The sequence below is a fragment of the Podarcis liolepis genome (genome assembly GCF_965112155.1).
Source record: "Podarcis liolepis genome assembly, chromosome: Z".
In the NCBI taxonomy this organism is placed as follows: Eukaryota; Metazoa; Chordata; class Lepidosauria; order Squamata; family Lacertidae; genus Podarcis; species Podarcis liolepis.
Window position 1 is genome coordinate 25,070,757 of NC_139570.1, and position 12,235 is coordinate 25,082,991.

Below are 12,235 nucleotides of genomic sequence, written 5' to 3' on the forward strand. Positions count from 1 at the left end.
TCTGTAATTCTGTGACACTTCTATGATACTTCTACACACATCTGCTGAGCAATTCCTGTTTTGGCCGTAAGATGGACATGTTTCTGAGTAAATGTTAAGCTATTAAGTATGGATTTCATGCTTAATAGTGGAACATTTGCTCAGAATTTGATCATTTTATTTATATCATTTATAACTCTTGCTTCCTTCAAGGACTTCAAGGTCAGCATACATGGTTTCTCTCCCACCCCATTTTACTCTCACAACAACAACCCCGTAAGGTTTTTCAGGCTGAGAAAGAGGTCCAAGGTCAATCAGTGAGTTTCATGGCTTAAGTAGGTATTGAACCTAGAACTTACTGGTTTAACCACTGCACCTCACACGGGCTCTCAGTAACAGAACCTTATCACATATTTGTGGGAACAATAACACTTGGGTCACATTCACACTGTGCATTTAAAGCACAAGGCTTCCAACAGACAATGCCAGGAATGGTGGTTTACCCCACCAGCACCTTTAAACAACTTCTCAAGGTTTCCTTGGGGAAATTTATGTGAGGAAGGTGAGAAGCACTGGAATGAGGTGGGCAACTCCCATGCCCTCTTCTCTTGTCACCACCTATTCTGTACCTATGCTCTTTGGCTCAAGTGCTTTTTAACTGGGAGTTCAATTCTCCAACAATGAACCTTACACACATTTGCAAGTGGGCCCTTATCTAAAGATAGGAAGGAAAATGGGAAGGGCCAGGACAACAGAAACTCCTGTTAGCAGACTCTGAGTCAGTCTTGACTATGCTGAAAGGCCCATTCATATGTAACTCCTACTCATGGGCAGCAGACAAATAACTATTTCACATTTCACTTCCAAAAGAAGACATAATTCCACACCAACACACTCCCCAAGGGATATATATATAATTCTCTTTCTTTCTTTCTTTCTTTCTTTCTTTCTTTCTTTCTTTCTTTCTTTCCATATGTGGTGTGGGTGGGTGCGTGCAATTTGTTCCTTCTTACTGCAGTCAAGGGCTATGTACTCTGTTCACTGGTCCTTAAACTAGCAGACAGGTAAGTTTTAATGTTGCACAACAGAGAAATCCAATGCAACAGCTGCAATTGAGGAAACTCTTTATTAATTCCCTTGGGCAACCACATTCCACAGGCAAAAAAAACTTTCACCAACAGAACAATTGTACCAATACTTAGCTCTACATGGGTTGCAACCTTTATTATAATGATGATAGGCAAGATATATGCTAAATGTCATATTGGAATGTAAAATATATTCAGTTTCATGTTTGTTTGTGGTGCATAGGATATAGATAAATGCTTGCAGGAGAGTGGAGCAAAGGGAAGAATCTGTGTGCCCCCAAACAGTAGTAGAGTTCCTGTTCCAGGCTGGCTGGAGTCCTGAGCAGAAATACTCCTGAGCAGACACACTACACCTGTTTGCCATTCTTGAGAACATAAAAAGAGCTTTGCTGAGTCAGAAAAAAGCAACCTGTTTGTCACAGTGACCCATGAGAAGCCTTTGTAAAGCCCAGAGCAGAGCACGATTGCAGTTGCTCTCCAGCAGCTGCTGCACACCAGCCTTTGAATCCTGCCGCTCATCCTTGTTAGCAAACTCAAGTGATAAGCGCTGAATGAAACAGGCCCAAAGCAAGGCTATCTGATAAACATTGGAGCATCTGTGTGCTTGGAGGAACCGTGACGTTTGCAAACTATACTCTGCCCTTGTTTCATAATCAACTTTTGCGGATGAACACTTTTAGCATGTCACAATTGTTCCATAGATATGTATTGTCAGGGTCAGTTTATTTAGTCTACAAACCATGAAATAGTTACAGTACTGTGCAAGGTTATCAAGAAGAAGAAAAACACTATACGTAAGAACAAAAAAGAGTGCAGCATCCTGTTCATTTAAGGGACAAACAGACGCTGAGTGAAATCCACAAGCCAAACTGCAGCACAACTGCACTCTTGGCTCCTGTGGTTTCTTTCCAGCCTCTGGTCCTCAGAAGCACCCCTCATGTGATAGTGGAGACAGACCGTATTCATCAGGGTTAGTAACCACTGGCTCTTTCTTTCTTTCTTTCTTTCTTTCTTTCTTTCTTTCTTTCTTTCTTTCTTTATTGCTGCTCTTCACGCTAGGGTCCCAGGGAGGGTTATGGCATTAAAAGCAGTCTTAAAAAATAACTTAAAACAAGTTATCCGCCATAAATTTATCTAATCCTCTTTTAATGCCTCCCCCCTGTATTATTAGCGTTGAGTCTGCCATTAAAACTGAAAGATAATATTTATGTGGGGTATGTATTGTATTTGTTTGTTTTTGTAAGTAACTTCAAGACATTGTGGGAAGTAACAACGGAACAAGTGAATTAATTTATTAAGGTGGCTGCAAACACATGTTGCAACTGGCTTGTCTGTGAAATGCCATGGGTTGAACCCAATTAAGTTCAACTCAGAACAGACTTAATTGAAATTAATGGACTGAATAGTCATGCCTAACAATTTCCATGGGCCTACTCTGATTAGAACTAGCAGTGTCTGGATGTGGATTAAGGGCCTTAGTTTTCTCCTGGGTGAGAGTGCCCATGCTTTTCTACTTCTCCAGAAGGCTCACTGTATTTGCATTTAGTGTATAAATGTAGGTGACTAAGTACTGGCCTTTTCCGTTTGTTTGGTGTTGACTCATGTATTAACATGCAGTGCCTGGTACTGAAGCTAATTTTCCAGCCTATCTTGAGATAGTGTTTCCATGCCACCAGCTGCATATTCTCAAATGTATATTGCAGGCACCAGCTAATGTTCCTTGTTAATACCTTGCACTAACAGCTGGAGAAAGCCTTGGCTGGTAGAGAGTCTGTTTCAGAAAATAATTATTTGAGTCTGTTGATGACACAGCATTATTTCAAGAGAGACCTAGGGTTTGGAAGGGGGGAACGTATTCCCCATTAGGCAGACCTCATAACTTCTGTTTGGCTGAGGGTTGTGAGGCAAATATCAGCTCCTTTCCAACCTTAATTCCTTCCTTCCCACCAACTCTATGAAGACCAGAAAACCAGGGTAGAGATTTTACTGCATAATCCTAACCAGACCTACTCAGAGCTAGCTTCTATTGAATAGAGAGGTGTTGAATTCTGTGGAAGTCTTATTGAAAGTGAAGTTTAGACTGCAGCCTTAATGTTTGAATTCACTAAGCTAAAATCAAAAATATTACATAGAAACAAATGTATCATATTTTCATGTTTTACAGTAAATTTATGTATTCTCCTTTATAAGCATGAATGTAGACATGCTTAGATTATTGGTAAAGAAGATAATGAGCAATGATTTAACTTGGGCTGCAGCCTGCAAACTTAACAGAGAGTAAGCTTCGTTGAACTCAGTGGGACTTACATAGTTATGTACAGGAGTGTGCAATTGGCGCAATATATTTTGGCACCTGAGACGAACCGCAAAATAGCATGCCCTCCAAGTGTCCCAATTTTCCAGGGACAGGAATTACAGAAACCATCTTGGTTTCTGATTTGATCCTAGAATGTCCCTGTTTTTCTTTTTCCTTCCCTCCATGTTTCAGAAAACAATTTAAAGTGGCATGAGGGAGGGGGCGTATGTGTGTAGATACTGAAAATAAAATGCCTGCACTAAATAAAGGAAATCGTGACGCTGACATTTACTGAGAAGTAAGACTCACTGAGTTCAATAGGATTTATTCTCTGGTATGTTCCTGATCATTCTCAGTTTCCGTTGTTGGTGTTGTTCCTACTAGTAGTATATCCCACTTTTCCCCTGGCAGGGATTCAAGGCAGCTTATAGCAAAAATTTTAATTTCATTCCCTTTGTCTGTGGAAGGTGTTGTACACGATCCATTACCTCACACATTTTTTCCTCTACAGCAATCCTGTGAGGTAGGTCAGGCGGAGAGGTTTTAATTGGCTCAAGGTGACAGAGGTATATCAGAAGCTTCCTGATGTAGAATAGAATGTCCCTAGATAAATAGGGACCACTTACTGGCGGGAAGGTAAACGGCGTTTCCGTGTGCTGCGCTGGCTCGCCAGATGCAGCTTTGTCACGCTGGCCACGTGACCCGGAAGTGTCTCCGGACAGCGCTGGCCCCCGGTCTCTTGAGTGAGATGGGCGCACAACCCCAGAGTCTGTCAAGACTGGCCCGTACGGGCAAGGGTACCTTTACCTTTTTATTTTAATTGGAGAAATGTTGGAGGGCATGAAATGGCATCTCCCCACTAGAGAGGAAGGGACGAGTGAAGCTCTACATCAGGGACAAGGGGAAGAATGAAATCCACCTTACCTGACAGCTGAATCTAAGTCCACAGGGCAGGGGGCACTCTGAATCATGCTGTTGGGCACAGACCCCAGGAGACCCCAGACGGCAGCTCCTGCCATTTCTTCCTTAGGGGTTGGAGGAGACCAGCAATGTCTCCTATTCACCAAGAGGCTGTTGTAGAGGTGGAATTGGCGGCAGTGGCGGGGGGGGGGGGCAGCTACCAAGAAGGCACCAAATCCAGCCTCAAAGAAGTGTACTGCAGCTGTTGCTGCTATTGCAGCAGTGGCAGGAGCAGCAGGTGATGCATTCCTTGTAGGCCAGACCTGTTACCCCTGTGGATCCTACCACCTGAGTTATGCTACAATCATGAATGCACTAACTAGGAAGAAAGGCCCATTAAAAACAGTGGGTCTTATTTTTGTGTAAGCAACCATAGCATTACATTGAAAATGTGGTAAATCTAGTTAGATCATTTAAATCAGGAGTTGCTTCCTTATATCTAAGCTACCTAGCAGCTCAGGCAGATTTCCTAATGCTGTCTTAAGTAACTTGCCAAAGAAATGGTGAAAATACCTTATTTCTAGAGGCACTGTATAACTGCATCACAAGTGAATGTTTTAAAATTTCACTCCCCTCACACAATCTAGACTGCAAGCGTTCCCTGATTCAACTTTCATTTAAGGCTTCACTGCAATGACTAAAATACAGTGCCTTTAAGAAGTATGTGGAGAAGTCTGAGGGAGAAATAAATAGTCAAAGTATCTGCATATTTTTGGCTATTTATTTCTGCCTCAGACTTCTCCATCTGACATTCCTCTCTCCCCCCCCCCCCATGCCCCCATCCATTTGGGTCCTCAAACTTTCTAACTCCAGGGCCCACTTATTAGACCACAAAACAGCAGTGCAGGGGCATAGCCAGTTACAAAATGTTGGAAGATGTTTGGCATAACCAGATCTCAATTACTAAACTGGATAGGTCGTCCCCCCACCCCCCATTTGTTTGTTTTTCAAGAATAGGTATTGGTGAGACACAAAGCTCTGCTCAGACATAACTGTAAATCATGGTTTTTGTACTGCATTAGTAGCAGAGAACATCAGAACTGATGGCTAAATGCTGTCCTCTAGGCCTCTATTTCTGATCCTTGGGAATCTCTGCAGACTTTGTCCCCTCCCCACTCACACCATCTTTCCCCAGACCATAAACCTCACTGGCTTTGTTTCCCACAGTGCTTGAGAATGTCTGTTCCTGGCTGGAATATGTCCTTGAAATCTAATAATGACTCTTGCTTGCCTGATTGGGGGAATAGGAGGCCAGCGTGAAAACTAGCCTACTATTCAATGGTAAAATTTGTATTTACCTCTGGCCCCCAGAAGGTTGCCCAGAAGGGGATTTGGCTTTCTGGCTGAAAAAGGTTCTGCATCTACACAACCCTTGGATTGTTGGTATTAAACAGCAATCCCTGGTTCAGGTGAAATGTCAAACTGCCGTTAACTCAAATGAAAGGCAAAAGCTCCACCTTCTGGCCATACATGAGGATGGGAGGATGCAAATTTGAGAGGATGGTAGGCTCATTCACATACTTCTAGCCCATGGTTTGGGGTTACATCAGCCAGCAGCTATATCGATCTGGGGTTCAGGGCTCTAGAAAGGGGTGGTTTTTACCATCTGGAGTAAATAAACAAGGTACCCTTGTTTTGATAGTATATGATCATAGTAGAATTATCAGCCATGTTGGCCATCTGTAATGAATAGCTTTCACCAAAAACCACCTTAATTATGTTTTCTTTGTAAAAAAGAAAACCCCAGCCAAAATACATAGTATCTAAAGACTGGGAAATGAAACTCTGGGGTGGGGGGCAGAATGTATTTCCCCTGGGCCGGACTTACTGGTTTTGCACTGTCTGTTTGTGTCTTTTCAATTATGCTCCCCCAAATTATTTTAATACATTATGGATGTTTTCCAGTGAATTTGAGACCTCTGGGGTCCAAATTAGGCAAAAGGTATAGCTCCAAACTGTATATTATGTGGGTTTGTTTTGTTTTTGTTTTTTGCTATTTTATACATAACTAAGGTTGTGTGTTTTTATCTCCCAATGAGAGCCTAGCTCATTTATTCACTCCAGATGGTAATGACCACCCTTCTTGGCCCATAGACTATTTCTTCTGTTGGAATCTGTGTAATCAGTTAGAAGCTTGCATCTCAAGTGAAACGCAACTACAATTCTGTACAGTAGCCACAGAAATGGTTTCTCATCATGAATAATGATGGTAAAATCTCGCCCTGTGTGCACTACAGAATTGTTGGGTTTATTATTAACACATATCCCAACAGCACACACCCAATGAAATGATTTCAGCTAAACAAATCATACAGCTAGCTACCCTGAGAACAGTCTTATGAATCTGATAAAGTTGAAAAACAAAAAAGTTTTATTGACTTACCAATACCTCTACCTGATAAAATGAAACTTAGAGCATGTTTTTTTAAGTCCTCAGTTGGGATTTGCTGTTTCATGCAACAGCATCGCGTCGCTTTCTCTCTGGGCCTGTGAAGACACCAGCAACCATGCTGAAGATACTTGTAATTCTAGCAGCAATCACAGGTAAGACTCATGCAATATAGCAGTTGAAATTAAACAAGAATGAAAGGGCTTATCTTTTTTGGGCTGTGGTCAACACAGGCAATATATATTTTGGGATAGAGCTAAAGGAAAAATAATTTTTCCACAGCTTAAAGACTTCTTATACATTGATAACTGTGTGATTTTTTTCTAAACTGTTGGAAAGTATCTCTAAAACTCGGAGATTACTAATTCAGAGGGTGTTGGAGTACGTGGGAGTAAGATCCATTTAATGCAGTGGGATTTGTGAGTAGGGATGGAGAGATCTGTCAGTTTCAGTTCTCAGTTTCTAATTTTTCTCATCTTAAATGCAGTTTTCCACATATTACAGCAATTTGACCATTACGTCAGATTTGACCACTAAGCCACATTTTACAGCAATTTGATATTTTTAAAGATGCTTGTGAAAATTCACCAGCACTTTAGTGTGAATTTATTCATTCAGTATATAGTCAAAATAAAAAAAATCCTTCCAGTAGCACCTTAAAGACCAACTAAGTTAGTTCTTGGTATGAGCTTTCGTGTGCATGCACATGAAAGCTCATACCAAGAACTAACTTAGTTGGTCTTTAAGGTGCTACTGGAAGGATTTTTTTTATTTTGACTATGGCAGACCAACACGGCTACCTATCTGTATTCAGTATATAGATATTTTTATATGCAGTTTTGATTAATGTACACAATTTCCACCAAACATTCCTTTATGTATATTATTTCCACCAATTTCTTCATTTTTATGCACAATTTCCTCTAATATATGCAGTTTTTGTAAGCATGTTTGGTTGGGGGAGCTGCACTGCAAAATTCAGGTATGTGTTACTTTTGAAGGATCACTGTGTTTCAGTTTGCATTTGAAAGTGTGAATTTGAAAATCCTGGCCTGCTGAACTGAATTCCTCCTCCATCCCTATTTCTGAGTTAATACACATGGAAGACTGAACTACCTAATTACTAACCTTAAATCTGGATCCAAAGAACCTGTACTGTATGTCTCATAGAAAAATGAGTTTCAAAAGTAGTTCGTGATACGACACCAGTCAATTGTTATAAGGTGAAACATTTACACTAGGCTGGCGCAAGGTCTCATGAATGCCCATGCCTTTTTAGACTTAAATATAATGTGGGTGGTGCTGTGGGTTAAACCACAGAGCCTAGGACTTGCCAATCAGAAGGTTGGCGGTTCGAATCCCCGTGATGGGGTGAGCTCCCGTTGCTCGGTCCCTGCTCCTGCCAACCTAGCAGTTCGAAAGCACGTCAAAGTGCAAGTAGATAAATAGGTACCGCTCCGGCAGGAAGGTAAACGGCGTTTCCGTGCACTGCTCTGGTTTCGCCAGAAGTGGCTTAGTCATGCTGGCCACATGACCTCGAAGCTGTACGCCAGCTCCCTTGGCCAATAAAGCAAGATGAGCGCCGCAACCCCATCTCAGAGTCGGCCATGACTGGACCTCATGGTCAGGGGTCCTTTACCTTTATACTGTGGGTTATATCCAACTAAGGCCTCATTTACACTTCTGTTTGCCATGCTGCTTTTCTCTGGGAACACCTGCAGTATTGTGCTAAATGGCAATAGGGTTTTCTGCAGACTGCCGATTTCCCACAAAAGTGTGGGTTTTCTAGGGCAAAGTGGCATGGCAAAGGCAAAACCACTCCAATCTGTGCCTGTGGAAAGTGACTGAAATAAATAAACAATATAAAATGCTTAGCCAAAATCAAGTCCCTTTCATTTGTGAACAATAAGTATCCTCCAGACCTGGAGGAATTTTATTATTTCTTCTATTTATATATGCCAGTGTTCTTTAGGTTCAGATTGGGTGGAAATCAGTTTCAAATTCCATATGGCCTTCTTGCACCTATTCTGCCAAAATGGCACCACCTCAAAACATAATAAAAATGCCCAGCAGAATACAAAGGAGAAAAACTCTAGAAGAGTAGCTGTATTGCAGCAAAAAGAACAAAGTTCTTATAAAAAGACTAACAAACTTATTCTTGTAATGCCATAATAAAATGGTTAGTCTTTAATTGTTAGTCACAAGAATCTTTGTTCCAACATAAAATAACTGCGGAAGACGAGTCTTGCAAACTACCAAAGCAACGGAGTTAGGAATCCGCAGCCTGATGGACTTCCAAAAGCTACCCCGAAAAGCCATGCTTTAACTTGATGGGGCAAATTTAGAAACCGTGTTCTCCTTCATAGAGAGCGTGTGTTGCGGTTGGGGCCGCCAGGACACTCCAAAGTTGTGTGGCGGGCTAATTGATCGTTGGCCACTGATCCAATTGGGCTTCCCTTGTTGTTGGGAAGAAGTTAATGTTGCCATTTGTTGGTTGACAGGCAGAAATCCTAAAACTCTTTGCACGAGGCTAGGGCTTCCTCTTTTCGCCTGTGCATCGGATTGCCCGTCCCTCCCTCCCTAGAATTAGGGTTGTTCGCTTGACCTTGCTATGCCTGTCATGGGGTCGTCTGCTCTTGAGGCAGGGGCCTGGTAGGAATTTTGTCCATCTGGCAGATTGGCTGGGCCAGTTGGTTTTTTGCCTACTGCGTAGCAAATCGTCACAACTTGTAAGGTTGCGGTTAGGCATTGGTTTATGGTTTGTTTGGTTGAGGGGCATGGATTGGCTGTGCCTGCCCCTCTAATGCTGCTGATGCAAGGGATTCTGTTAAAGGAATCGGGGGCTAACTATTGCTTGTCCACCCTGTCAAGGGAGCTTGGGCCACTGCAAGAGCTCCTGGCTGCATTTGGGGTGGGCTGAGGGCAGGTTCCCTGCTCTGTCGCTACCCCCAAGTGTATTCCCCTTTTCTGACTTTCGCAGGCGTGCGGAATGTCAGACTGTCCCCCACGGTGGGGGCAGCTAGTCGCAACCAATGCCTAAGCAACCACTCACATGTTTGTATTTTAATAAAGTTGTGGCCAAAATTATGCCAAAACCTTAAACTAAAATTTTGGTGTGATGTGTGAGTTATTTGGGGTGGCCCTGGGGACCTCGACGCGCAAAGAGTCAAGCATTCAAAACTGAGTCAGGCCTAGCTCAGTGCATCGTTTACACTGACTGGCAGCAGCTCTCCAGGGTTTCAGACTGGGGAACCTCCCCAGCCTTTCTGGAGGTGTCAGGAGTTGAATCTAGGACTTTCTGCATGCAGAACAGGTGCCCTTCCCCTGAGCTACAGCCCTGCTCCAACCTTTCCAGAGACCAGGGCATTCTGTAAAGTTGATGCCACAGCTGAAAAGCCCCAACCCACATGTAGCACTTCACTTGGCAAACCTGGATAGGACCTTTGATCATGGTGCAATGGAGGGAACATATAGGAACATATGGGAACAGTGTATTAATTCCTTTGCTTCTCACAGCCTTTGATTGACCTTCTTGGCCTTGCTTTCCACAGGACCTGTGAGCTGTGTGATTGTGACTATGCCACAAACTGCTGTGAACACAACCGTTGGTGCGAATGTCACTCTTCTTTGCACATACAGAACGGAGATGTCTATATCTGGTTTGTTCATTCAGTGGACCTTCTACAATCACAATTCGAAGAACCGTCCAATAGTAAGAAGCTTTAAGAAATATATCTATATAGCCATGTATTTAGTTATGTATCACCTGCTACCAATACCTTTGAATGCCAATTGCTGTTTTTGATGCAGTTTTAAGTTATTCTAAGGAAGGCCCAAATATTTCTTTAAAAATCGTTTTGACCTCACAGTAGTGGAGTCATGCCCCTTACTGGGAGGGAGAATGGGCAGGGCAAGGTGACATGGAGTTCAATGTGGTGCAAACACACTGGCAGGGGCACCATATGGCTCCATTGGTGCTTTTGCCTAATACAAACCTCCCAACTATCTCCCTCCCACCAGTGAGTAGCAGTAACCCTGCTGCCAGGAGGTCAGCTAAGTGCTGGCACCCTCCTGTCACTTCTGACCACCAGAGGATAAGATCAAACTGCTCTACTCAATAATTAAGTTTCCCTGGAAGTGGGTACGTCCTTGGGACAGCAGAAGGAGACATAAACTTCGAACAGGGATTAATCCTTTAACTGCCTTGAGGAAAACCCCTATTTTTCTTCATCCTGGCAGCCACAAGATGAAGGAAGCATTTCACATGCGACCAGTAGTAGCCATTGGGGTGGAACGGGGTGGGGTGGGGATAGGCATTGCTTTTGTGGCCTCCCAACCTGGGTTGCTCTGGTAACCAAGAGGGAGAAGGGTGGGGCAGCAGGGAAGGTGGGGTGGTGCAGGCCCACATCACATTGACCTTCCCTCCCTTTTCATCTCGGTGACAAGGAGCAACCTCTGTGCTAGGAAGCCAGGGTAAACAGCTCTGCCCCACCCTGCTTGCTAGCCCATGTGACACAGCAGCGAATCTTGGTTCACAGCAGGGATCTGTCATTTTACATGCCTTTTTTTTTAATTCCACCCTTAAATATACCCTTAAATAAAATACTTGAAGCTGCTCTGACTTGAGGACAGTGGCTGCAAACTTGTTGGATTGGGGAACGGTCCTGTTGGCTGCTTCCCTGTATCTCACTTTACTGGCTACTGGTTCTTACCACATTCTGGTTGGAATCCTGCACACACTTCCCTGGAAGTAAACCCCATTGAACTCAGAGGTGCTCAATTCTCAGAAGACATGCCTAGGATTGTGCGGTTAGTTATCAACCAACAGAATTCCATATGCTAGTCCAAGGCAACCACTCATCTCCCTTGTGCTCTCCTATGCCTTCAGGTTGTGTACTTCTATTCAAGGAGCAACAGGGTCTGTTCAACCCAATATACAACCCAATAGTTTAATATGATCACCCTGTGAGCACAGCCTGATAATTTTCGCCATGGTCCGCCACAGAATCAGGCCAGACACAGAAAACAATACTCTGGAAGACTTTGAATCTGTGCACAGGGACTTATGCCTTTGTGAACCAGGGGGCAGGATCTTCTGATGTCATGGGATGGAGCCCCATATACAAAACTCTGATAGGCAAGGGGTCAGGAGATGGAACTACAGATACCCACAAATATGGTGAAAAAACAGGGTAGGGGAATAGGATTGTTGTGGTGTCATTTGGTGGGATTCCTGTCTCTATTTTCCACTGGAAATAATGGAACAACCATTATTGGGTTGGGGAGGGGAACAACCTATTTGATGCAAGATTTTCTCTTTCAAAATGCTGAGTGTGTTTTGCAATAGCATTTTAAAATAGTTCTGCTATGAAATGCCAAGGCTAACATCCAAAGGTTGTAATATGAGGCAGTCCTGTGATTTAAACTTGCTCTCCTGAGGTTTAGATGGAAGGGCTTCAGCTCAGAGGTTGAGTAGGTATGTTGCATGCAGGAAGTTCCAAGTTCAATCCCAGGCAACTCCAG

General features: G+C 43.2%; 1 protein-coding gene across 1 annotated transcript in view; it reads left to right on the forward strand.

The window, feature by feature from the left end:
• The first annotated feature begins 1,893 nt into the window (after positions 1 to 1,893).
• The window catches only part of VSIG1 (V-set and immunoglobulin domain containing 1), a 28,080-nt gene continuing 17,738 nt past the window's right edge, over positions 1,894 to 12,235 (forward strand). The window contains exons 1-3 of the mRNA XM_083484565.1: positions 1,894 to 2,037; positions 6,754 to 6,867; positions 10,264 to 10,424. Of these exons, the coding sequence (XP_083340691.1) occupies positions 6,831 to 6,867; positions 10,264 to 10,424 (198 nt within the window). The 5' untranslated portion in view covers positions 1,894 to 2,037; positions 6,754 to 6,830. The remainder of the gene's footprint in view (positions 2,038 to 6,753; positions 6,868 to 10,263; positions 10,425 to 12,235) is intronic.